Source organism: Pithys albifrons, chromosome 2 (genome assembly GCF_047495875.1).
Source record: "Pithys albifrons albifrons isolate INPA30051 chromosome 2, PitAlb_v1, whole genome shotgun sequence".
Taxonomy (NCBI): domain Eukaryota; kingdom Metazoa; phylum Chordata; class Aves; order Passeriformes; family Thamnophilidae; genus Pithys; species Pithys albifrons.
Window position 1 is genome coordinate 75,166,921 of NC_092459.1, and position 23,804 is coordinate 75,190,724.

Consider the following 23,804-nt stretch of genomic DNA (forward strand, 5'->3'; position numbering starts at 1 on the left):
CTGCTGGCACTTTGCATCATTACCATGAATAAAGTTGGTTTTAACCTTCCAGCTCTCTCAAGAACCATCAAGTTCTGCCATGTGTGAGCTCAACTCATGTAAATGGTACCTAGGAAAGAGTGCTATAAATCCATAAAAGCAGAAGATTTGGTTGGGATTCTATGCTTAAATGGTATCTCCTAAAGCAATACTTCGATAAAAGTGGACAGATATTGAAAAAAAAATGTGGGGTACCAATAAACACCTTTTAAAAAAATGTAGGTGGAAAGAGTGTACTAAGTGGAATTTGTTCAGATATGGGAATCCAAGTCCAGACTTGGCATTAGTAAGTATTCACTTGTTTTTGAAGATACCAATAAAATTGCCTGTCTTTAAAAAAGAAGAAGAAACCTTTGATATGTATTTCTGCATGAAAAGTCATCATCATCTGAGTTATTCTCTAGCTCTTATGTATCTCAATGCAAGTCATGTGACATGAGGCATTGTGCATCTGTCACATTTTACATGCGCCGTGTATCTCACTAAATCTCTGTCCTAGCTCCAGTTTGATTCCCTTCCATTGCAGAGGGGTTGTGAGAATATGTGCACGTAAGAAGATTGATCTGTATGAGAACTGTATTTGATAGCTGGAGAAATGAAAACAAATGTGTAGAACAAGGTAAAAATTCTAAAAACTCTTTCAGACCATTGCCCTTGCAGAAGCTAATAAAGGTTCCACAGTAAATGCACTTGTCTTAAAAAGTGCTGTGCAAGAACTGGAATTCAGTTACATCATTGAAACATGAAACAAAAAGACTGTTTATTTCAGTTCATTCTTACCTTTGGAGACACTGCTGTGCTCTTCTTGTAGTAGTAGAGGGAAAGAGTCTTGCTTTAGATTGCTTTATACCTAAGACACCTAAGGTTAACCTAGTGGTGCAAATCAGCTTCACGAGATTTAGGATGAAATAATAAAGCTTTTATTTTCAAGTATCTATCTACTATATATTCATAGAAATATATTTGGAATATGTTGCCCTTGTGAAACTTATTAGAGACTGATAATCTGTGAAAGTTTGCACTGTTAAGCAGATGAAATAAATATCATGGAATTGTTTGAAGAGAGTGTAATCTGAAGTTTGGTGGGTTTGGGGTTTTTTGTTTATTTTGGGGGTTTTGGTGGGTTTTGTTTTGTTTTTTTGTTTGGTTTTTGTGGGGGCTTTTTGTATGCTGTAAATGATTTGATATTTGCCCTAAGAACTGGTTTTATTTGGCATACCTAATATTTCCTCAGTGGCATTGCAAGCTAATGTGAAACATTATGCCTGACCCATAGCCTAAGCAATTATTGATAGGTATGATATATAATGAAGGAGCATCCCGGAAGCAAAATTATGTCTTGGGAGGGAAATGCAGAGAGCAAATAAAATATCAGGAGGAACCAAAAATCTTGGGTCTGTCATTCATCCTTCTGCAGGCACTCAGAATGCAAGAGTGAGATGTGTCCTGGAGAACCGCACCCTGAGGCAGCAGAAACCCCAGAAGGAGCTGCCTTCATTGCTAATCAATTAGGCATTTAAACCTCTCTCCAGCTGTCAGCCAGTCACCAGTGGTGTTGCCCAGGGGTCTGTGTTGGGCCCAGTTTTGTTTAACATCTTTATTGATGATTTAGATGAAGCAATTGAGTCCCATTAGCAAATTTGCTGATGACACCAAGTTGGGAGGGAGTGTCGACCTGCTGGAAGGCAGGAGGTCTCTGCAGAGAGACCTGGATAGGCTTGAGAGACGGGCTGATTCCCACAGGATGAAGTTCAACAAGGCCAAGTGCCAGGTACTGCATTTAGGCCACAACAACCCCCTGCAGCGCTACAGGCTGGGCACAGAGTGGATGCTCTGCAGGTAGAAAGAGACCTGGGGGTTTGGATTGACAGGAGGCTGAACATGAGCCAACAGTGTGCCCAGGTGCCAAGAAGGCCAATGGGATCCTGTCCTGTATCAAAAATAGCGTGGCCAGCAGGACCAGGGAAGTGATCCTTCCCCTGTACTCTGCATTGGTGAGGCCACACCTTGAGTACTGTGTTCAGTTCTGGGCCCCTCAGTTCAGAAAGGATATTGAGGTGCTGGAGTGAGTCCAGAGAAGAGCAACAAGGCTGGTGAAGGGACTGGAGCACAAGCCCTATGGGGAGAGGCTGAGGGAGCTGGGGTGGTTTAACCTGGAGAAGAGGAGGCTTAGGGGAGTCCTTATCACTCTCTACAACTCCCTGAAAGGATGTTGGAGGCAGGTGGGGGTTGGTCTCTTCTCTCAGGCAACCAGCAATAGGACAAGAGGACATGGGCTTAAGCTCTGCCAGGGAGGTTTAGTTTTCATATTAGAAAGAAATTCTTTACAGAGGGAGTAATTTGTAGTGGTCTGCCCAGAGAGATGGTGGATTCACTGTCCCTGGAGGTTTTTAAGCTGAGTCTGGACGTGGCACTCAGTGCCATGATCTAGTAATCACAGTGGTGTTGGATCAAGGGTTGGGCTTGGTGATCTCGGAGGTCTCTTCCAACCCAGTTACTTCATACTTCAACAATTCTCAAGACTGCAATGACTTTCTACAGTGAGGTGAGGTCCCTGCATCCAACTAGAGCTTTTTAGCCTCTTGCACCCACCCAGAACTCTGCAGTCTGTCAATGCTGTTGAAGAGCAACAACGCCTACAACCACGAGCTTGCAACTATTGAGCATTTTTGTGAAAAAGCCCCTCTTTGGCCATTTGCAGACCCTTATCTGCTACAAGGGTAAGGTTTCATCTTGAGCTGTTTGTGCCCTGTATGACATGTTACAGAAACCCTGATGGCTGCCATAGAACTGCTGTGCTAAGGCTGCTGAGTTAGGCTTTCCAAAAGCTTTTCCCTCTTGTACACACAGCAGCGCAGGCGTGCTTGGGAGTGCCAGATGGTCTGTGGTAATTTTGTGTGACCCATGACCCACCTCAGTTGCACTGAGTGCTGTTTCAGCTGCTGGTGGTATCTTAGGAGTGCACAGAGAGGACTGAAATGCCATCTTTTCCTGCCTCCTTCCAAGACTGTGTGTTTTCTGCTGCGCTTTCAAGAGACCATACAGCCCTGTCCCTTGCTGGATAATGATCTGATCTTATTTTGCTTACCAGCAGTTCTGCTCCTGGAGTGCTAAATGCAGGTTAGACAAAATACTAGATCTTTCTAGTGACTCACTTAGTCCCTTTCTTCTTCCCAGCTGGTCTAAGTCATGCACAGCTGTGAGAACATTAGCTCTAAAATTGTGAGCAGCAGACACTTTATATGCATTGATGCATTCCTTTATATCTCATGGCCCACATGGTGATGACTTCTAAATCCCTTATCATAACTGCCTCAGGCTGGAAACAATTTTTTTGTACCAGCTGATGTAAAGATGACATTTCTTGAGCTGAGGGAATTTAATGTGATTGTACTGTTTTCTAGGCCTCAAAAGATTGTTCTGTGACTTCCATTCATCACAAAAACAGGGCTTTTAAGTGGCTTTTTCTAATTCCCAGATAGGAATCATGAAATTATCTTGGGGGAATAATATCATTCAGGAATAACTGGTGACAGTTACACAAAGGTGTTTTATTGAGTTATTTTCTGTGCTATTATGCAAGAAATGGGAAATGAATAAATATAGTAAGGTGCAATGCTGCAATGAACGTACTTTGCCATTGTTGAATGATACAGCACCTGGTAACTTTGCAAATGTATGCAAAACATTTCTTCATGAATTGACTCTCTTTCACTGTTTGTCTTGGGTTCATTGTTTTTTTTATGCCTTTTTTTAAACTCATGGATACACAATATGGAAAATACTATGTAGTCTTACCCTGATGTAAGTTGTGCTCATCTTCATAGTTCCTTGTTCACTGAGATGTGAAAGTGGTTGTGTATGATTGGGACAACTTGCATTTACTGAAGAAGCAGAAATGGAATCCCAGGTCTGTTTTGCTTGATCTCATCTGTGCGTTCAGTTTTTTTTAAAGGGTTTCAGTCAAATGTCACATGATTAGGCCAGATCAGAGATGGCTGCAGCCTGGTTGCTCAGGCTGCTATGGCATGTGTGCATTCTCTATCAGAAACAAGATTTTCTCATGCAGGTAGTGTTTTTAATGTATTTGAAGATGTTATCTTCACTGAGATCTGTCCCTTCAGACAAGACATCTGACGTTATTAGAGTCCCATGCCCTAAGAGGACGTCAGGATTAAATGTCACTACATCACATTCCAGTTTATGTGAAAATAAACAGTCTTAAAAGTTATTCTCCTCCCTTATTCTTTTGGCTTACATACTGAATTGCTCAAGTCTTCTTTATAACATACTAAGTTTCAGAAATGTTTTTGGGAACAGAGCTGGGTATGAATGCTGTGAACAGGGACAGGGCACACTGAAAGGACAGTTTCACACTGCCGATGGTCTTAAACATGGTCTTAGAGCACATCAAAAGAGCTGTGTGTCCTTGTAGATGCATAGCCCTCTTTCTCTACTATTCCTGTCTATATATTTCTTTTTTATAATATAACATTGGTTATGTAGGGGTAGTTTCCCAAAATGTGATGTTTGCTCATGACTTCAGGCTGTTATTTATGAATGGTCCTTATGTCTGAAAAAATGCCTTTGGACGGCAGCAAATCACTTGTGTTGCCTGCCCTTGCAACAAAGCACTGCAGGACTAGGCCTGCTGTGATTGACTTAAGGACTGAAAATTGGGAATATAGTTAGAAGGTGATGCTGCTAGAAGTGAATATGGTACATAACTTACCAGATTTGTAAATTTGGAAGAAATATTTTCACACTTCTGTGACAACTGAAGGCATTCTGCCTAAACTATGGCTGTTCTTCAGAGTGAAATAGTCTCTCTTGAACATAATGCGTAGTTTTATTTCACTCATTGGGCACCCAAAAAGCCTTCAAACACCACCTCCACCAAATGACCTGTTGGGTTTCAGTAACATTGAAAAAACACTGCAGCGTCACCAAATTCTCACGGGAACAATCAAACACTACTTTGGAGAATCAGTTCTCCCTGTAAGGACATTCGCTTTGTTTCAGTTACCTTGTTTTTCAGTCTGTGTGAGAGATGCTGTCATGAAAACAGGATTATTTCTTAAAGGCTCGTGTTTTCTTGATACCCTTCTCCAGCCTGAAAATGGCAACCCCTGTCATACTACTTAGTTTGCTATGGAAAGGTTAGGGTACCATGAACTGAGAGATTAGCACTTCAGCCATGTAACTGGTAACAAGAACATAGAAACTTGTGAGTAAAAGTAGCATTTTAAATAGATTTCTATAGGGAAGGGGAAATTTAGCAAGATCCCACTGATCCTTTGGTACTATAGTAGTGAGAGAAGTTTACTTGCCCAAAATACTTGTGAACAAAAGGAGCTGTGAATAATGAAGCAAACTGCTAAGTGTTAATAAATTACAGGTGATTTTTTGGTTACTGTATTGACCCAGACTTATGTGGGAAATACACCCCTTTTTTAATAGTTTTGGAAACCTCATTTTCACAGTGATGAATCCAGTTAACAAAAACTAAGGTACTCTTTCTTGCTTTATTTTTCCCCTCTCCTTTAAATGTTTGTATGTTTTCTTATTTACTGTTCTTTAATTGCTCTATCTTGAAGATATTAGAATATTAGAAATATTAGAAAGGGGGCTTTCTGATTTCTCATAATTGTCTTTCCTTTATTGTGCCTCCTCTGTCTCCCTTCATTAGACTTGTCTTATTTCCATTTTGTGTAGGTTATTCTTACCTTTGTTTTGTTTCCAACATTATTCCTTAGGACACCTATTTTTGCATGTCTTCTTTGTGTATCCTGGAGGTGGAGAAAGTCGGATAGTACAAATACAATAAAGCACTTGCTTCACAGAAAACCTATTCTCTCCTTTAAAACACATCAGGTTACTTTTCAAGCTATCTTAGACTGCATGACCACAGTGCCGGTTCTCATTAAATATTCCTGTTGTCTTCACAATCACTTATTTGAAAATGTTTTCAGTGTCCTGACAGAATATAGTATCTTGGAAGCTCTTAGTAAATTTAAATAATGTCAGAAGAAATTTGATGGTATTGCTTCACAGAAATGGATTAGCCTAGATTAACTGGGTCTGGAGGAAAAGGGAAGAATCCTCACTATTCCTTTCATTTCTGGCTGTGGAAAGTGTAGCTAAAGCCCAGAGGGGATGCAAAAGGAAATCATCTCCAGTGCAGCAGTTTAGAGTTTGTAATCATGTTTCTTCAGCATAATATGCATTTTATCTTCAGTAGTATCTGGTACCATGTGCTAGTGGAGATCCTTTGATAAACTCATACCAGGATGGAACTTTTGATTCCCAACCTGTAACTTGTGTCTTTCAGCAATGACAGAACTAATATTTATACCCATGTGTGGATGAAATGCATATTGCATGAGCAATGTAAATGGAGGGGGGCAAAGAATGCAATCTGCTTCTTTCACTGAGACAATGTACCAAAAAAACCTAAACCAAAACAAACCCCAAACAAACCCCTCCTGCTTCTCTCTGTGGCCTCCACAAGATAGGATATAATGGCATTGATAGAACCCACCATGTCTTTTGTGGCAGTAGCAAAGATGTTCTGAATTTGCAGTCATGAAGTGAATTCTTGCTGCAAGGGAAGGAGAATTTTTTTTTAATTGCTGAGGAAACATCTATTGGTTGAAGATGCAGAGGGAGATTTTTGCAGAAAGAGAGGGATAAGAGGGAAGTTTTCAGTCCAAAAGCAGTCTGGGAGAAGGGGACATAATTAATAAATTTACTTGTCCTAGAAGACAATTAGTAGTGTATCTGTGTATATTTGGTATATATTGTGCATTGAACATTTTTTAAAGAGTGTTTGGCCTCTATATGAGATGGTAAGAAGTGAAGAAGGGCACAAGAATTACAAGCTTAGGCACTGTTATTGTCTTTTTTTTTTTTTGAGTTTTGTCTGTTTGGAGACACTGCATCACAAATACTGATTTTTAATTGGGAGATGGGGGAACTGTGGCACATGAGCATACTGTTGTATGAGAAGTAGCAGAAAGCTGTGTTGGTTTTAGCTGTTCTCAGCACTGAAACTAGATCTTCCTGGGGGAGGGAGGGGGGAAAGGTCAGATATGAGGCCACTTTCCAGTGCCTCAGAGCTTTAGAGAAAACAAAGCACATGGTTGAAGAGCTTTTACTAACTCCCCATCCATATTAATTCAGGTTTCATCCAGGGCTTTTTCCATGTTACTGAATTAACTTCAGTAGTTAGTGTGCAGAATTGTCAAAGACAACATGACAGGGGATTTTGCTGCTTATTCATGGAAAAACTTGCCCACCTCCCCTCCTTCCCTCCAGGCTCTTTGTCTTCCATTCATTTTATTCTTAGCATAGTAAAAATCATCAGAGGGCAAGGCTGCGCCTTCTAAAAACATTAAGTGTTGTCCTTGCTTAAAAAGGAAATGTGATGAAAGTTCACAGCCTCTGTAGCTGCTTAGTAATTGTGTGTTTTGTTAGGATTTTGGTTTTCTCTGTATGCCTTTTTCTTACACTGCATTGTTCTGGTGCTGGTCAGTCATGCCTGCAAAGCCAGAGTCCAACACTGCTGCATGCAATTCATTAATGTCACACTCTGGTGATTTAACCCCTGCCAGCCACCAAGCCACACACAGCCATTCACTCATTTCCCCACCAGTGGGATCAGGGAGAGAATTGGAAGGGTAAAAGTGAGAAAATCCATGGATTGAGATACAGGCAGTTTAATAGGGAAATTAAAAGTTGCGCACGCAAGCACAGCAAAACAAGGAGTTAATTCACTGCTTCCCATGGACAGGCAGGTGTTCAGCAACATAAAAGCATGGTGTCAGGTGAGACGCAGTCTAAAAACTAGGGACTGAGTGAGAAATTGATGAAAAAATCCACTTATACAGAAGACTGTTTCCAGTCATGGGACTTTTCCCGATCTTACTCAGAAAAATGACTATAAACTCTTCAAAGTGCTCCTCTTTGCCCTTCAGCATCACCTGTGCCTTGCTCAGCTTTGCTCTGCTGTTGACTTCTCTGTGAGCTGGTTTCATGCGAGCCTCAACCTATCCTAGTTGTCATGATATGACTGTGTGAGGGGAGGGAGGGATATATGCAAAGAAGTTTGTCACTTTTGAGTCCATGGCATTAAGCTTCTGCTCCCTTACCAGGTCCTCTTGGTGGCTGTTTGTAGGTGAGTATGTGTAGTGAGAAAGAACTGCTCCCTTCTGAATTTGGAAAGAAAACAGTTTGGACGTGGATGTGTATTTTCCTACTGCTACTGTTTTTGAATGTATGCCTGAAGACAAGATTCAAAATCAGTTTGTGCATTTCTCAGAGGCTTTGTCATCTCTCTTGAGAGGATTGCCCTCAACAGTAGTTGTGGGTGTAGAGCAATCAAGGAAGATGAGGATCGGTGCCTGACATCATCTTCCTGCTGTCCAGTGGTGCAGCTAAATTCTCCTGTTCTGTCTTTGGGATGATACTTTGTACAAAGCCCTGGCTGAACAATTAGATAGAAACATCATGATAATTAAAGATGTAGAAAATAAGTGAAGTATTGCCATCTGCATAGCATGAGTATGAAGATGTACCATAGCTCTGTCTTGCATGCAACTGGGACAGTCTTTCCTACTAGCATTTGAAGCTTTAATTACTCAACATACTTGCTGCTGGGAGTGTACTGTGTCAGTCTGGGAAGACACAGAGGGCCCAGCAATTTTAAATGTGCTGTCAGCAGCCATGCAGGCTTTGTTATAGGTAACGGCATCCAACCAGGGAGGATCTGTAGACCTTGTACTTTCTCTGTTGCTCTTTTTGATCCAGAACAGGATTTGGCTTCTGAACTTTCATGACTCTGCATGGCTACAGCAGAGATGCCCTTGGATGTTTCAGAGGAATTCCGTAAGCATGTGGCTATTGACATCAGTACTTGGCCAACATTCTTATTTTTCCAGATGTGTCTTCCTGGTTACAAAAGTTGAATTTCAAGGTGTACATTCCCACATGATGACAATATATCATCTCTTTTAAAAGGGCATTTCTTTGCCCTGTTGTTTTAAATTGTTATGTATGCTTAATTCCTGTTCAGTCAATAGTACAAAGAGTGATTCACGTTCCCAAATTCACTTGACACTGAAAGTCTGAATCTCTCATCCTCTCAGGGAGAGAAATATGTTATGAACTGCTGAATTTTTATTCAGAGAACAGGTGAATACAAATGATAGGAGAATTGTAAATTCCTTTGATGTGTTCCTAACACTTGTGGTCGTAGACTGTAATAAGCAATAAGAGATCAGGCTCATTATTCCGATTGCTTTGCAATAATGTGTTCTTCTCTTTTTATAAATAGCCATTGCTGCTAGTGCAGCAGTGTGGATTTGTGGCAGCTGAGACTGTGGCCTCAATGCAAAGGGTGTGCTTTCATCCTGTAGCATACTTTTGGAAACAAATCTATTTCCATGGATTAGAACTGGTTGTGACTTTGAAAGCCACTGAATTACTTCAGTTTCAGTGGAATTCACTGGAAGTTGAATTCTTTGTGAAGTTCCAGCTCAAGGAAGTATTGAGGCTTGTGTGGCAGCTCAACTCAACAGAGCTTAATGAATATGTAGATCCTGAGATGCGTGTTTTTCAAAATCGGGGCCTAATTCATGCCTTTGCTTTAAATCTGATTTGGTATCAAATATTAAATAGTGAAAAAAAAGTCTCATTTCAGGTATTCCAATCCAGCCAAAATTAGTGACATTGTGGGGCCTTGCTGTTATTGCAGGAGGCAAAGGCAAGCAGGATGCAGACTGAGTTATCAGAGTTAGTCCCACATTTGAAGGTACTTTATTAGATTATGAACGAGGTGGATGGTGAACTAGGGTTGAGAAGCTGGCTTTATGTGGACTGCTTAATAACCAGAATTCCCTGGTAGCTTTCTCCTCATATAGCAAAGTTAAGTTTTTTACTCTTAGAATAGCTTATTTATAATAAATGTTTCAGTGGAGTTGTAGGCAGAAGACCATTCCTTTTTTTTAAAGAGAAATAAACAGCCCTGAAAGCAAGTAGTAAATTTTTATATTATAGATTAGCTAGTATAGTAAAAATAAACTGTACAGTAAATATAGGGGCAAAATTGAACAGTAAATTCTCACTACAATAATGCCTCCCTTCTTCCCCTATAAATTACTGAATTTCCTGCATTTGACATGTTGGTCTCATTCCTGCATCCATCCTGTGTTAAGAATCAAAGTGAAAATATCAACTGCAGTAGTCTATCATTTTGTGTTTCCAGTGGAGATAATTTAGGGATAACACAAGGTGTTAAATATTGATAGAAAGTTGACAGGCCATGATTAAAGTTCTGTTACAGGTAAAATAAATGGCTGGAGGGTTGAATGGAAAATGGCAAAAATACTGTTCAGTATTTTGTGGTATCTTGTTTTTAATAACATTAATCAAATGGCCATTGTTCTTTTATGCTAGAAAAATTGTTCTGCTTTGTTTTGAACAGGTCTTTTAGGAAAGAAAAAGCAGACATATGTATGTTTCACATAACATAAAAAGTGGTAGTTCTGTCATTAAGGTGCTGGGTCAGGATGGAGGTTTTTTTATGGGTAAGAGAAAGCTGTCATAATTAGCAGACTGGTTTTAGCTTTCAGTTTAGATGCTAATCTTTCAGTATGCTGAATGCAGTAGGTAATGTTTTAGAGTGGAAAAAAATGTGAATAATGAGTGTAGCTGATAAGCTTAATTTTTTAAAAAAACATTTGGCAGAAAATACTGTCAGGTATTGCTATTTTTCTGTTTACTGTGATCACTGTAAGAGGCCATGTATTTTTACATGAATATATTTCTGGTTTGTTGTTATTGGCTTCTTTCTGTGAAAAATTCTAAATGTCTTAATGGAAAAGAATTTTTTTGAGAAATATGAAAGCAGTTCAAGTTCGCAAAATCACATAATATGTTGATTTGGAAGGGTTAATAGATTTTGTAAGGTCTGAGAAAATTCCTTAGGAATCTTAGAATCCATCATATTGGAATTTGTTTATCCTTTTTTCCTTAATTATACCATTTGTAGAGTTGGTGGTGTAACCTCATTATGCATATGTACAATATGTCTTTAAAGACACTACCTGGAGCTACCACAAGTAATAAAAAGACAGTGTTCCCTGCTGGGCAACAGCACAGAGAGGGAGAGGAAATAGAGGCAGTGAAGAACAGGGTTTAGTTTTCAACTGAAAGGAGTATAAAGACCTGTAAGGGTTGTCCCCGTGGCCAGACCTGTAGAAATCACCATTGCCATAGTGGAAGTTGAGATATGGATAAGGAGAGATTTGATAGAAGCAAGGTCTGGGCAGCAGGCAGCATCAGCAGTCTGAAGGAGATGGTGCAGTGTTTTAGCATGGCATTTTTCCTTCTAACATACAGTTACACTTCAGTTCCATTCTCATAGTGTTTTTTATACTGGGCCTAGGTTGACCATAGTGTTAAATATCACAGATGACCAAGTGTCGGAATGTATTTGGGGTTCTCCACTAGGACTTGTCTGAAACTTGCAGATGTGAGCGAGGAGGGAATTGAACTGTTGGTCTTCTTTTTGCTCACTAAGCCAACAAGTGAGAACTCCTAATCCCAACATAACTTAGACTGTGGTGGGAGTTCAGTAGCAATGTCATAGAGGTTGGATCACTCAACAAAGACACAGATACCTGGCTCTATGTACTCTTGTCTACTGCACCTCCAGGTGTACTCTGTCTTGCTGTATCCCTGAGGAGATATGGATGTCATAGCCGCTACACTGAGGGCTGATCTGGGGGCTCAGCTCATCTTTTCCCTCAAATCATCCTCTCTCTGCATGTTTGCCTCTGCTCCTGGGATGCTGTAGAAAGCAGAGCAACTGCTATCACCTGTTCTTCCAGATGCATGAAAGTAATGTCCACACTCTGTGCTGCACTATCATGTCCTGTCTGGGTGCACTGGATGTCTTTTGAATTAAGGCTGTTGTGTAGGGAACTTGTCTGTAGCTATAAAGTGCATATATTAGAAAAATCAGCCCAGAGCAAATTTTTCAGGTGTTGAAGGTGTAGAAGTCTAGAAGTTAGATGGGAATTGTGAGAATTGCTTTCTTGGTCTTTAGTAGTTCTGGTCCCGAATATTCCACATTTAAAGTGGGTCTGCCACTTGTTGTTTTCTAGATACTCTTGTATGTTTTGTAAGGGAGAAGGCAAGGTCAGAGAAGCAAATTTCTTGTACCAGAGGAAAGTACGGCAAGCTTCAGACTTTACCTGGATGCTTTAGTTAGTCTTCAAGGTAGATGACAGAGTCGGTTTTCGTCTGACAGGGGGATAGGTGGAGTCTCCTTCTGGGAGTGAGTCTTGTTTTCATGTGGGGAAATGTGACAATAGTGCTGAGCAGCACACAAGTGTTATCAGTGAGCTTTAAAATAAGAAAGTAGGAAGAATGTCTCCTGCACTGGGTGACAATCACATGATTGTAACCATATGAAGTCAATTCATGAGATTTTCAGCTCCTGAGGAGAATGGAAAGACACAATTCAAGGAATTGAATTGTGAAATTGAGTTTATATTGAAGGTGTTTATAGGATTAGAGAGACTTTCAAGAAGGAGGAAAAAAAGTATTGATTTCAGATGTTTAGGAAAGGTGACTTTCTAGTGTGCAGGTCAAGGGGAAAAAAGGTTTTACTGTTCAAGAAGAGTCCAAGTTTTCTTTGTCTTTTTTCCTACACCTTCTTTCTTCTCTTTTTTAAGTTTATCAGCTGAGAGCTGTGATCTGGTGGGCCCTTGCTGTACCTTTGCCTTCATTACTCTGCCATCGCACGCCAGTCAGATGGGGAAAAACAGGTTATGTACCTCCTTCCCCATAGAGCCTCATCTGACTCACTGATAGGCACATTGTAGGCCTTGTTTTGTTCCACAGGTTGGTTGTTTTAAGGCATCTTAAAAAATAACAGCCAAGCTTAAAGAACAAGAACTGATCAGGCTGGAAACCTTTTTTTTTTTTGATGAATGAAAGAAGCAAAATTCTTGTTAAATATAAGAAGGATTATTAATGCATGCCTGTGAATTCTTATGATAAAGCAAATAAAATGGTGGGTTTCTGCTAACAGTAGAACAATATGGTTGCCTTCTTTCCTCTAAATGTTATTCCTGGCTACTTTCTTTTGCTTGCCTCTTTTGTTCATGGCTATTGCTTTAAGAAAGGCAACAAAGACATAACTAAATGTTTAGTAAGAAGAGCTCATTCCTTCCCTGTGGTGCAAAATATAAATAGAAGTGGGTGACCAAAATATAGAGAAACTTTCCCTAGTATGTACAATAGTTCAATAAAGAAAGGGGATATAGAGCAAAGGCTTGGTTCACATTGCAATTTTCTGCAAGCCTCAGAAGTTTCCAGTAATTTTAATTGTCATAATGAAAATGCATGTTCTCCTGTTCTTTCTGCCTGACAATTTTTGTTGCATGCCTTTTTTTTATTTTTATTTTTTTTGTGTCAGAGAAAACTGCCTTTATAGTCAGTGTTAGTACATGTGCCGGGTACTGGGAAACCATAAGGTTTCCTGAATCTGCAACTTATTGTGGCTTACCTATTAGAAGAATGTTGTCTAGGGTATTTTTTCTTAATGATGGGTAATCTCCCCTCTTAAGTTAGTTTTTGATTATGCAGTTTCTAAATAGATGTCTTACTATGTAACCTTTTAAGCTTCAGTCTCACTCTCTTGGCTTTCAGTGTGTGGGTTTTTACTGGGATTTCCCTTGAAATAAACATCATCTTATCAACACACAGTGTTCACCTCAGGATGTTATAAACCACTTTTAAGAATTCACTTACTATGGGACAATCCTGAAAACTATAGGTGATGAGATTTATGAGTAGTGACATCTTCCTGTGTTGATTCCAATTTGCTTTTGAGTAGGTTTTGTGAGACTTTCTTTTGTTGTTTTTGGTTTGGTTTTTTTTTCAAAGGGTTTAACATAAAATCTTTTGACTATTTTTACATGGGCATGTTTTCATTTAGGCTATAATAATGTTCAGGAACTGAATGTGCCTTTTGTATGTATGCAGAGCCCTCAATAGAAAAGTCATGTTCTTGTAGTTCCAATTAGCACTATAAATAGCTTTAGAATAATGTGCTGAGAGCCACAGAGAGAGAGTCCCCATTTGTATCTCCTGGAATCTTGTGAAAAGTCAGAGGAGCAATCTTCTATGGACTTCAAGAGAGAGAGATAATCCTTGCTGGATATGTCTCTTGACATGAATTTCACCCAACATCATGAGCAGATTGAAGATATCCTCTGGTTTTCTTTTACGCTCTGATCTCTCATGGCATTTCCTAGAAAACTACTTGGGACTTGGTAAAGGCATCTGCAATTACAATGTCAATTGCCACTTTATGAAGAGAACTCAAGGACAAAGCTCTCTGTTCCACATTAATTTCCTCCTGTCCATAAACAACTGTTTCTCTGACAGCTCTTTCATCATCATCAACTTGACTTAATACAGAATTCTTTCTGCTGTGTCCTTTTGTGTTGCTGGAGATGTCTCAGCCATTCTTCAAGTCAACTTAGCCCTGATCTCGTAGATTCTTTTTACATAGTATCCTTGAGATAAGACCTGTCCCAGCTATCCAGGCAGCTAAAAAATTACTTTTGTTGAGTCTTGCATCTCACTTATTTTGACATCCATTTTCCTGGCCGTGACTTGACAAAAGCAGTCTTACCCCACTCTCATTCATTGACAGTCAGCATTTCTGCCTCTTGTTCATTTCAATTTGTTTTTCTCCGTTGACTTCCTCTGTTCTGTCACATCAAGTCTAACTATTAGCCTTCAATGTCAGGGCTGCTCACAATCTTTTACCCCCTGCTCAGTTTGGGGTTTGGTTTTTTTCTTTTTTAGTATCCAAAGACTGACTTTGATTTGCGGATGACACATTAGTGTAAATCACTTGCCTACTGTGTTCTTCTGCTAACATCTCTTGCCTTTCTTATGAGTCCTTTATGGAGGGATGGAGATCTTGTGTATCTAATGACGTGTTTTATTGGCCTCCTGCGAATCCTTAATATGCTCATTCACTGTGATATCTCAGTGTGCTTGACACCACTTAGACTAATCAGGTACTTGTGTAACTAATTAAACTGTTGTACTGTAACTAACATGCCATGTTCAGTCCACTGTGTTCCTTTGAACACCTTTGTCTGTATCCTAGCTTTTGTTGCTTGTTTGAAACTTAAAAGTCGTCTTGAGGAAAAGCTGTAGTTGTAACATGTTTGACGTGGCCCTTTGGAGTCATGGATACTCTGGCCCTTGGCAGTTCACAATCAGTAGCTGATTAGGGTATACTTTATGTTGCTGGGTCTATATAAATGGTTGAGGGATTGTGATTCATTGTGGATTGCAGAAAATAGCTCCTTGCCACATATGCCACTTTTATAGACAGGTGTATAAAATTTAGAGCTTGATACATCGTAAAATATTTGTAAAGTATAGGAATAATATGAAATCTGATCCAGACTTGATCCATCGTTTTGAAAAGTTGCATACCTGAAAAATCTCACTGTGTTCAGTACAATCACAATGGAGGCTTCATGGAGACTGCAAATGCAATTGTAATGTGAATTGAACATGAATAAACCAAACTATGAAATTAAATTAAGTTTCATTTTATACCTGTTGTAAAAACTAAAAGTTTTTGCATGCTGGGGACAACATAATTTTTAATAATCATTTGGTATGTGTGTCTGTGTCAGCTATTTGCAGCTTTTAAGTAATTTTCATTCAAAAGATGTGTTTGACAAATGCTTCAAGGCACTGAATTCCAAAATACAGACTAAAAGATGAAGCTTAGATAAGATGGACTTAGATAAGGTCAGAGTATCCAAGTGTATGTGTGTTTACTGATTTTGGTTGAGAAGTTCAGCATAACATCTTAGCTCAAGACAAATCAGAGTTTTAGAGATATCATGATAAAACAAAGATGGCCTTCAAATAAAAAACATCTGTTAGCAGTGTTTTCAGTAATTGCTGATTACTAAAATGTGTGTAAAACTTAGACACGGTCAAAAAAATGTTGACCGATGAGCTGAGTCATGGCCAAATAACAGCAGTCCAGGCTGTCCTTTTATGTATACTGTTCATCTTCTCCACTGTGAACACAGTGAACACATCACCATCTCTGCCCTGTTTTTTTCAATAGTGCTCTTTATTAAATGAAATTGTCAAAACAACCTATGTGTTGGAAATTATGATTTAGGTCTCTAGAGTATTTTTTTAGCCTTTACTAATAAGCCATATATAGCTGCAAACAAACATTTTCAAAAAGCAAGTAAATGGGCTTATGTATGTCTGTAAATATATGTTTGGACTGTGTAACCATGATGATGGGACTGAGAAGTAGAGAAACAGTGGGGGTTATTTTTCTGGCCTTGCAAGTGAAATGCTGCCTGGATGGAATAGAGGTGTGTAATCCAGCAAAGAATTTTTCCCTTTCTGCTTAGTGATATTCTGAACTCCTTGGGGGAAACCCAATTTGTAGACCCCATGCTGCATTATGCCTTTAATAAACAAGTATACTGACTCTAAGCACAGGTCAAAGAGCTCAGCTTCTGAAGCCTAATTTGGTTTTCCTTCTCTATATATTTGTGTGATTTTTACAGCTTGACATTATGTAGAATTTGTGGAGTTGTAAACATACCACCTTTGTTAGATTGATGAATTCATTGTGAATACTGCAGCTCCTTTATCCTTCGCTTAGGATAAATGATAAGCTGGTATTTAATTTGGTAAGAAAAGGTGAAATCAAATTGTTATTTTTCTTCTTTTAGTCACTTATAATTGCTCCCAATTACATATATAATAAATGATACTATTTGAAAAAGAATTGTGAAAAATTATTATTAGAATATTAGAAGTGTTATTAGGTATTAGCATTTATATCTGTCTGGCAGTGTGTATTGCCATGGGAATTCTTGCTTCTGAATCACATCCAAGGCCTATATTTTAGTAGGCAACCTAATATTTTGATTCCTTAGAGACAACATGTATTAAATGGAGATGTGACCACATCATATAAACAAAATAATGTTAGTATTCAGTGTCTCATTCTGAAAAACTATCTATGCCTAGAATTCTCATTTGCTTAAGGTGAATATAACTCGTGAACAGGGACAGCTATCAGGAGCAGTGTTTGTGACATACATGGACATGTCTGAAAGATAATGCATTAAATGTATGTAGAAGTTTTGTATTTTGAATTCTCTAATACTGATGTTGCATTGGTGGCATAACCAAGTAGAATGAAACCAAAGCACATTAGTCAGAGATAACACTCAAAAGAGTAAGATTGAAGGAAAGGAAGACTATTACAATTTAACCTAATTGGATTCACCGGTGTTGAAGCAAGGACACTTTAGTCTAACAAGAAATCTAATGCACCTATTTTCCAAAAATTAGAACTGGTTTAATGCAGTACGTACTGTGATTGTTCATACATGATCTACTATATCAAATTCAGGAAAGCCACATGACTGCAGAGTGACAGGCCTGTATTTCTGATAGTGTGAAGGAAGCTTAGGTAGTGATCAAAAGACCCATGGACATTTGTCCAAACAGGAGAAAGTCACATGGAAACACTGTAGGCTGTACAGTTGGAAACAACACCTTAACACTAAAAGGGGTTTGTGTCATCAGCTTTGTAATAAGGCAATAATTTTACTGCTTCTCAGTCTGATACAGCATTCATTATCTCTGTGGGGGTATTTGAGGTGCTGTTGGGTTTTTTTTGTTGTTTTTATTTTCCTGTCTAATAATAAATAGCCCAAATGTTACTTGAAATAGCAACTATTTTCCCTGAACTGCCGTTTTATTTTCTTTTGGCTTTTATTTCAGCTGTGGGAGCCAGCTGCTCCAAAGAGTGTGGGAAGCTGACTTGGAGGCATGTCAGCTGTTGATCCAAGGGTTCCAGCTGAAAGAAACCAATTGCCGTGGTTTTGAGGAAGAAGAGAACCAAATGGATGAGATGGAGATGACTGCTGATGGCCCACCTGACTCTGAAAAAAGAAAAGAAGGTCACTTTCTAAAGGGCATAGAGTGGGGTACTGTTTCCTGCTGCAAACACAGTGAGCTGAAAGAGGTATTTGAAATAGTCTACAGCTGCATTTCAAGCAATACTACTGTTTTTCCTTTTGAGAGTAGTTGAATCTTGGTGAAAGGTCAGCAGGCCAAGTTAAGTATGAACTTAACATCTGCCCTCTGATCTGGAACATGAGTAAAATAGTTTATGAACTTCTCAGAAGCCCTTCAACCCTTTTTCCTTTTACCATCAGTCTTTTTAAAATGTGGAAATTATTCAGGCAATAAATACAGAATGTACATCAGGATTTAAAAGAAAAACTATTAAGTATTTAACTGAAGTTATCTGATGTTCTTCATCTTGCTGACAAGTTTCACTGAGTTGGTTCTGCTGACTTGTTAGCCTGGATCTGTGTTGGTGGACAATGAGGAGAGAGTAAGTTTTCCTCCTTTAGAGAAATGGTCAAAGACTTTTGAGTTCAGATGCTAATAGGCTTACAACATCCAACAAATACTAGGAGGAGGAAAAAATTATGAAGCTCAAAAGGTTTGACAAATTTCTTTTAAGTTTTCATGTTCTGATCTGCAATGCCATCCCTCCTTGAAAAATGTACAACTATCTAATAGTCTTTTAAGTGCACTGCTAAGGTAAGCATGATGTTAAAAATGCTTCATCATCTAACAGCACCACTGTGACAAAAAGACCCTCCAACAGGAGTTGTTACTTTTACTGTCATGGAATTTAGTTGACAAAAATTCAAAGTGTGCTTAATTGCATCTGACGTTAAGAGCCATTGAACTGTGTGTTGCTTTGAAATCTGATGCCTAATTTTGCATTTATACTGGCTGAGACTTAGTGGAAGGCAGACCCTTAGCCTGCTGTCTCCTCTTGTTAGTAAAATTCTGTTTTTACATTAGGCTTTAGTAGTTCTTGCAGTCTTTTCCCAAGGAAAATGGTTTATGGACTCCACATAGAGAGTGTGTTTTTATTAGAAATGGTCAGCTGTGGTTTTGATTCCACCCCCACCTCTCTCATATTTCTGATGAATCTGCTGAAGTAATGTGAGGAGTTCTGTTGGTTGTGGAAAGATGTGTTCATCTTTCAGAAGTGCACCTTAGGAAGCTCTGGAGGCTTTGGGGTTTTGTGACTCTTTCTGCAGCACTCTTGAGACTTGTACTGTAGATTTTTAATTACATAGTTTCCCTGAAAATCAGCCTTGCTATCCTATAATGATATCTGGGCAGCTGAAGTGACGTGATCTCTAGTTCTGGAGACAGGTGCAAAACTCAAGGAACAAGTTCCCTATATCTTAAATGGAAGAGGAAAGAGTATGCTTCCATTAAACTCCTCCTTTTGAACTGGCTTTTTTCTAATTTCCTCTCTGCCTCTATCAGCCATAGAGGGAACTTTGGAAGATGACCAAGTAACTTTAGTTCTTCATCTATGTGCTTGAATTTCATGGTATAAATGCCTTTGCCTGGGGTCTGGCCTACTGTGGTGTCCTAATAAACTCCATATTTAGAATGTGCCAAAATCCATTCAAATGCTGATGTGTAAACATGAAAATGTCCATCAGGGAAAGACTTGTCGGAGTACTCCTCCATCTGTTTCCACAGCACTCCTATGAGTGATAAAAGAAAAACAAGCAGCAATTTTGCTGTTATGAGACTACTCAGGTACTGTCCAACTTCTAGAATGAGTTGAAGCTCTATTTTATCATGGCTTACTCAGACAGCTTTCCTCTGCTTCAGTGCTGCCTGCAGCTTTGACCATTGAGGCAAAGTTATGTATCAGTGATGATGGCAACCCATTGCAAACATAAAAACCCCCAATGTATCAATTGTTGTCTGACTCTGGAATTAGGATTGGGCCACCGGCTTTTATACTTTAAGAAGCTGAGATTTTTTTCTTTGTTGTTGGGTATAGAAGTTTAACCTAAAATGAATGCTTTAGGTTGTAAAACTGATAGGATCTCAGTAGGAGTGACAGAGAAGAGCTATAGCAGAATAACATCCCTAACATTCCTAGTAGTTCGTCACAAGTCAGACTATAAAAACAAGCAGAAAAACCTGACACAAATCATGCTAACTTCTCCTTTTGATTCTGTTGAAGTGTAAAAGAGAATATGCCTTGATTTTTAAATGGTCTTAGTTGGAAAACAAACCACTTCTGAAACATTTAAGTGCTCTGTTATATAGTAGTGATTTTTTTATCTAAAAATTAATTTAATATTTGTGGTAAGAAGAAAAAAATAGTGGTGTGGTGTTTAGTCTCTAAATTTAACCATTCATATGACTTTCGTGGAAAATCTTACTGTTGTCCATTAGTAGAGAATAGTAGAAAATACCTAATAGAAAAGCATGAATTTGTCAAAATACTTGGTTTGATATTATTTAACAAGGCCCCTGTGAGAGGAGTATCTTGCTTGGGTTGCTGTGTTTCTAGAATGGTGTTATGGTTTAGGAATGGCACTCCCCAATTTACTGCCCCATCCCCAACTGAGACTCTCCCAAACTAAGAAGATGATTGCTCCCTGCCTTCCCACCTTCCCCCTCCCACTCCCTGTTTTGGGGATGGAACTGAGAATTGGAGGCACCAAAAGGTGAAAATTACAGGTTGAGATAAGAATAATTTACTTAAAACAGCAATTAGCTGACAATCAGTAACAGCAACAATATTAATAACAAAAGGTATAAGACAAACAATTTACACAGGAAAAACCAACAAACTACCGACTAGCTCCTCCCCACCACACCAAGCTTTCCCCCAGCCCTGAGAGAGAGTAATGGTGTTAAATAATATTAGGGTTTGGTCATGCCCCCTTCCCAGCTACTGTAAAAAATTAACCTTGTCATGGCCAAAACTAGGAAAAAGAGTTAATCTCTAACTGTGTCACAACCCTTGTTCCCCATTGGGGATTTTCTAGGGAGCACTGTCAGTCACTGAAGCAGAAGGAAAAAGTGGTATTTTTTGTATTTAGAGGTTACTGAATTACTTCAAAATAGTATAGGAAGGGCTACTAATGGCATATATGCCTTGGAAGATACATTTCATTCCCAGATGATTGATTTACCTTACAGTGAAATGCTAGAAATGAAGCTCTCCAGTTATTTATTGTGTCATTTCTAGTTAAACATTAGCGTTGGGTGGATATTGGTTTTGTTGATGTGTACTATAAATAGTGTTCTTGCATATAACTGTAACTTTACTATATGTGTTTCCTTAGAAAACAAAAAAACAACTAAGAAACATACCAATTATAAGAAAAGTAAAATAGATGAATCAAAAGACCCCTTCACTTAGATCCTCATATATTGCTTTGCAGAGGGGCCAAATATCATTTTTAATTAACTATCCTCACTAGATCGTAAAATATGACATGTTCTGGAATAAAAATATGTGAAGTATAAATTCTTTGGAAGTTTTATGTTCTACTGTCATGTGAGCACAAGTTTATTAACTGTCAAGAGTTATTTTATAGTTTTCATAACTGTGTTTTCTACGACACTGCTGATTTTTTTCCCCAGTTTTTGTGTGGTACACTGGCATCCCAAAATAATTCAGTAAATTAGATTTCCTTTATAACACTGATTGTTAACCAGGGAACACGATCACATGCTTTGACAGCTCAGCTTGTTGAAGCATCATTAATATTGTTTTGGTCAAAACTAAATAAAGTGGGACCAGCAAAAATCATCCTGTAGAACACTCTGAGTTACTTAAAAAATAAGATGTACTTCTCTCAATTACAGAAAACTCAATAGACTACAGTATTAAAAAAACCTCTGAAGCAAAGTTGCAGACAATATTGCTACCTTCAGTCATGTGAAAGTCAGCTTGTCTAATGTATTTGATATAGATTCCTGAATTTTCATATAAGCATGTACTTTCCATGGTGGCTGTATTGATGAAATTAGTGCACTCCATCATTGCAGTTGTAGTTTGTCTTTTTGTGACTAATTGGGCTTGTTTTTCTCCCAAGTCTCTGAGGAATTGAAGATGGGTTCCAGTTTTCATCCCAGAAATGTTCCATACTTTTAAATTGATTGCAGATTATTTTGCCTGGGTGACATGTGAATGAGGGGGAAATTACTATGATCATTACTACGTGGTTAGATATGTATCTGGGTGATTTCTAAAATACACATTTTTCTTCAGACAGTGCTTGCTTGTTCCACTCTTTGTGATAACTTGCTTTATTTTTTGCTTGTTGATAACATATGTGTAAAGCAAAAGCTTTTTATAACAGCAGAAACACCAATGAAAACTAATAAACTGAGAGATGTGTGTGTGCTGGGACCTCCCTAACACCAAGTAACTTGATGAACTTGAGTATGTGTGCCCCTGCAGGCTTGAGTTCCTGACCTATCCTTTTTTCTTCTTCTTCTGCTCTCTGGCATGCTGTGCAGTGCTCCCTCTTAATCACTATGAAGGAAAGAAACACCTGCTAGATTTCAAGAAAATTCAGGTGATTAAAGTTACAAGGTAAAATCCAAAATTCAGTAGTTTTGCCTTTTGTGAGTCAGCATTTTTGGTAGTTTTTCATGAGAATTCTTTGTAGATCACTTCTCTCTTTTTCATCATGAAAGAATAGAGAACAGGATAAGGGTAAGGGCTACTGCTTGTTCTTCACTTCTGCATACTTCAGTTTTGCCACCGGGGATGATGTTTCGGGTTCTTTTAAAGATCACTCTGGTGTTGCAAAGATGTTCTATAATTGTAAAGCCTTCATATGATTAACTTTTTAAAAGGTACTCAGTGTTCTAAGTGATGCCAAATGGACAATCATGAAAAAATAATATCTAGTGTGGTGTGTCTCATTAAAAAGAAGTTATCACAGGACAAGATACAACATTTTTCAGAATTTAGTGGTAGCAAGCAGCAAGAAAGCCCTTGTGAGCAGTCGGTAACTCTGCATTTAGATAGCCTCTGGTCCATGAAGCAAATGTGCAATCTTTAACAAAGCTAAATAAACTGTGCATTCATTTGAGTTTTAATTAAATGTTGCATTTGTGGAGCTTTGAAAACAATTTGGAAACTTTAAATTTGATCTTAGTTTTAAATGTCAGTATTAAGCATTACTGAAAGTAAGTGTTTGTGTGGGTTTTGTAATGATCCAAGCTGGAAAGGATTTCAGCAGCAACAGGCAGCTGGTTTGTACAGCCAGATCATCGCTGTAGAGTCATGTGTGTAGTTGTGTAGCACGACACCCCTCAACTGCATCTGATACTGTGGTGTAGTGAAAATGGTAGCTCTTTACCCAGGGGTTTGTAGCATCTTAATGAGCTCAAGGCTTGCACGTATTTTGCAGTAAAAATATCATCAGAGAATTAATATTACAGGCAAAAAAAATCTAGGCAACCCATGATTTTATGGCAGATTAATGATTTTGCACTTTATTGTATCTATATGTACATGCCTGGGATACTAAGGATTGCCCTACCAAAGCAATATGCCTATCTCAGTTTATTTAAAGATTATCAATGCTGTAATGTGTGATAAGTATAAATGATTTTCCACTAATGTTAACAGCAAATTTCTTTGCTCCTCATCCAGTCAATGAAATGTTAGTTAATTTCTTGTGGACTTCACAGATGAAGCAAGTTTTGAAAGAGGAACTTGCTATAGTTCGCATGTGTTACCAGCAGAAATATTGTTGGGGTCACTAATTTCTCCTGCCCAAAATCGTTTACAGGCTTTGTGCCAA

General features: G+C 38.6%; 1 protein-coding gene across 4 annotated transcripts in view; it reads left to right on the forward strand.

The window, feature by feature from the left end:
• Nucleotides 1-23,804, forward strand: part of DISC1 (DISC1 scaffold protein) — a 214,490-nt gene that overhangs the window by 172,918 nt on the left and 17,768 nt on the right. For all 4 annotated transcript variants that reach the window (XM_071549549.1, XM_071549546.1, XM_071549547.1 and 1 more), the window contains exon 11: nucleotides 17,914-18,157. In XM_071549549.1, the coding sequence (XP_071405650.1) occupies nucleotides 17,914-18,157 (244 nt within the window). The remainder of the gene's footprint in view (nucleotides 1-17,913; nucleotides 18,158-23,804) is intronic.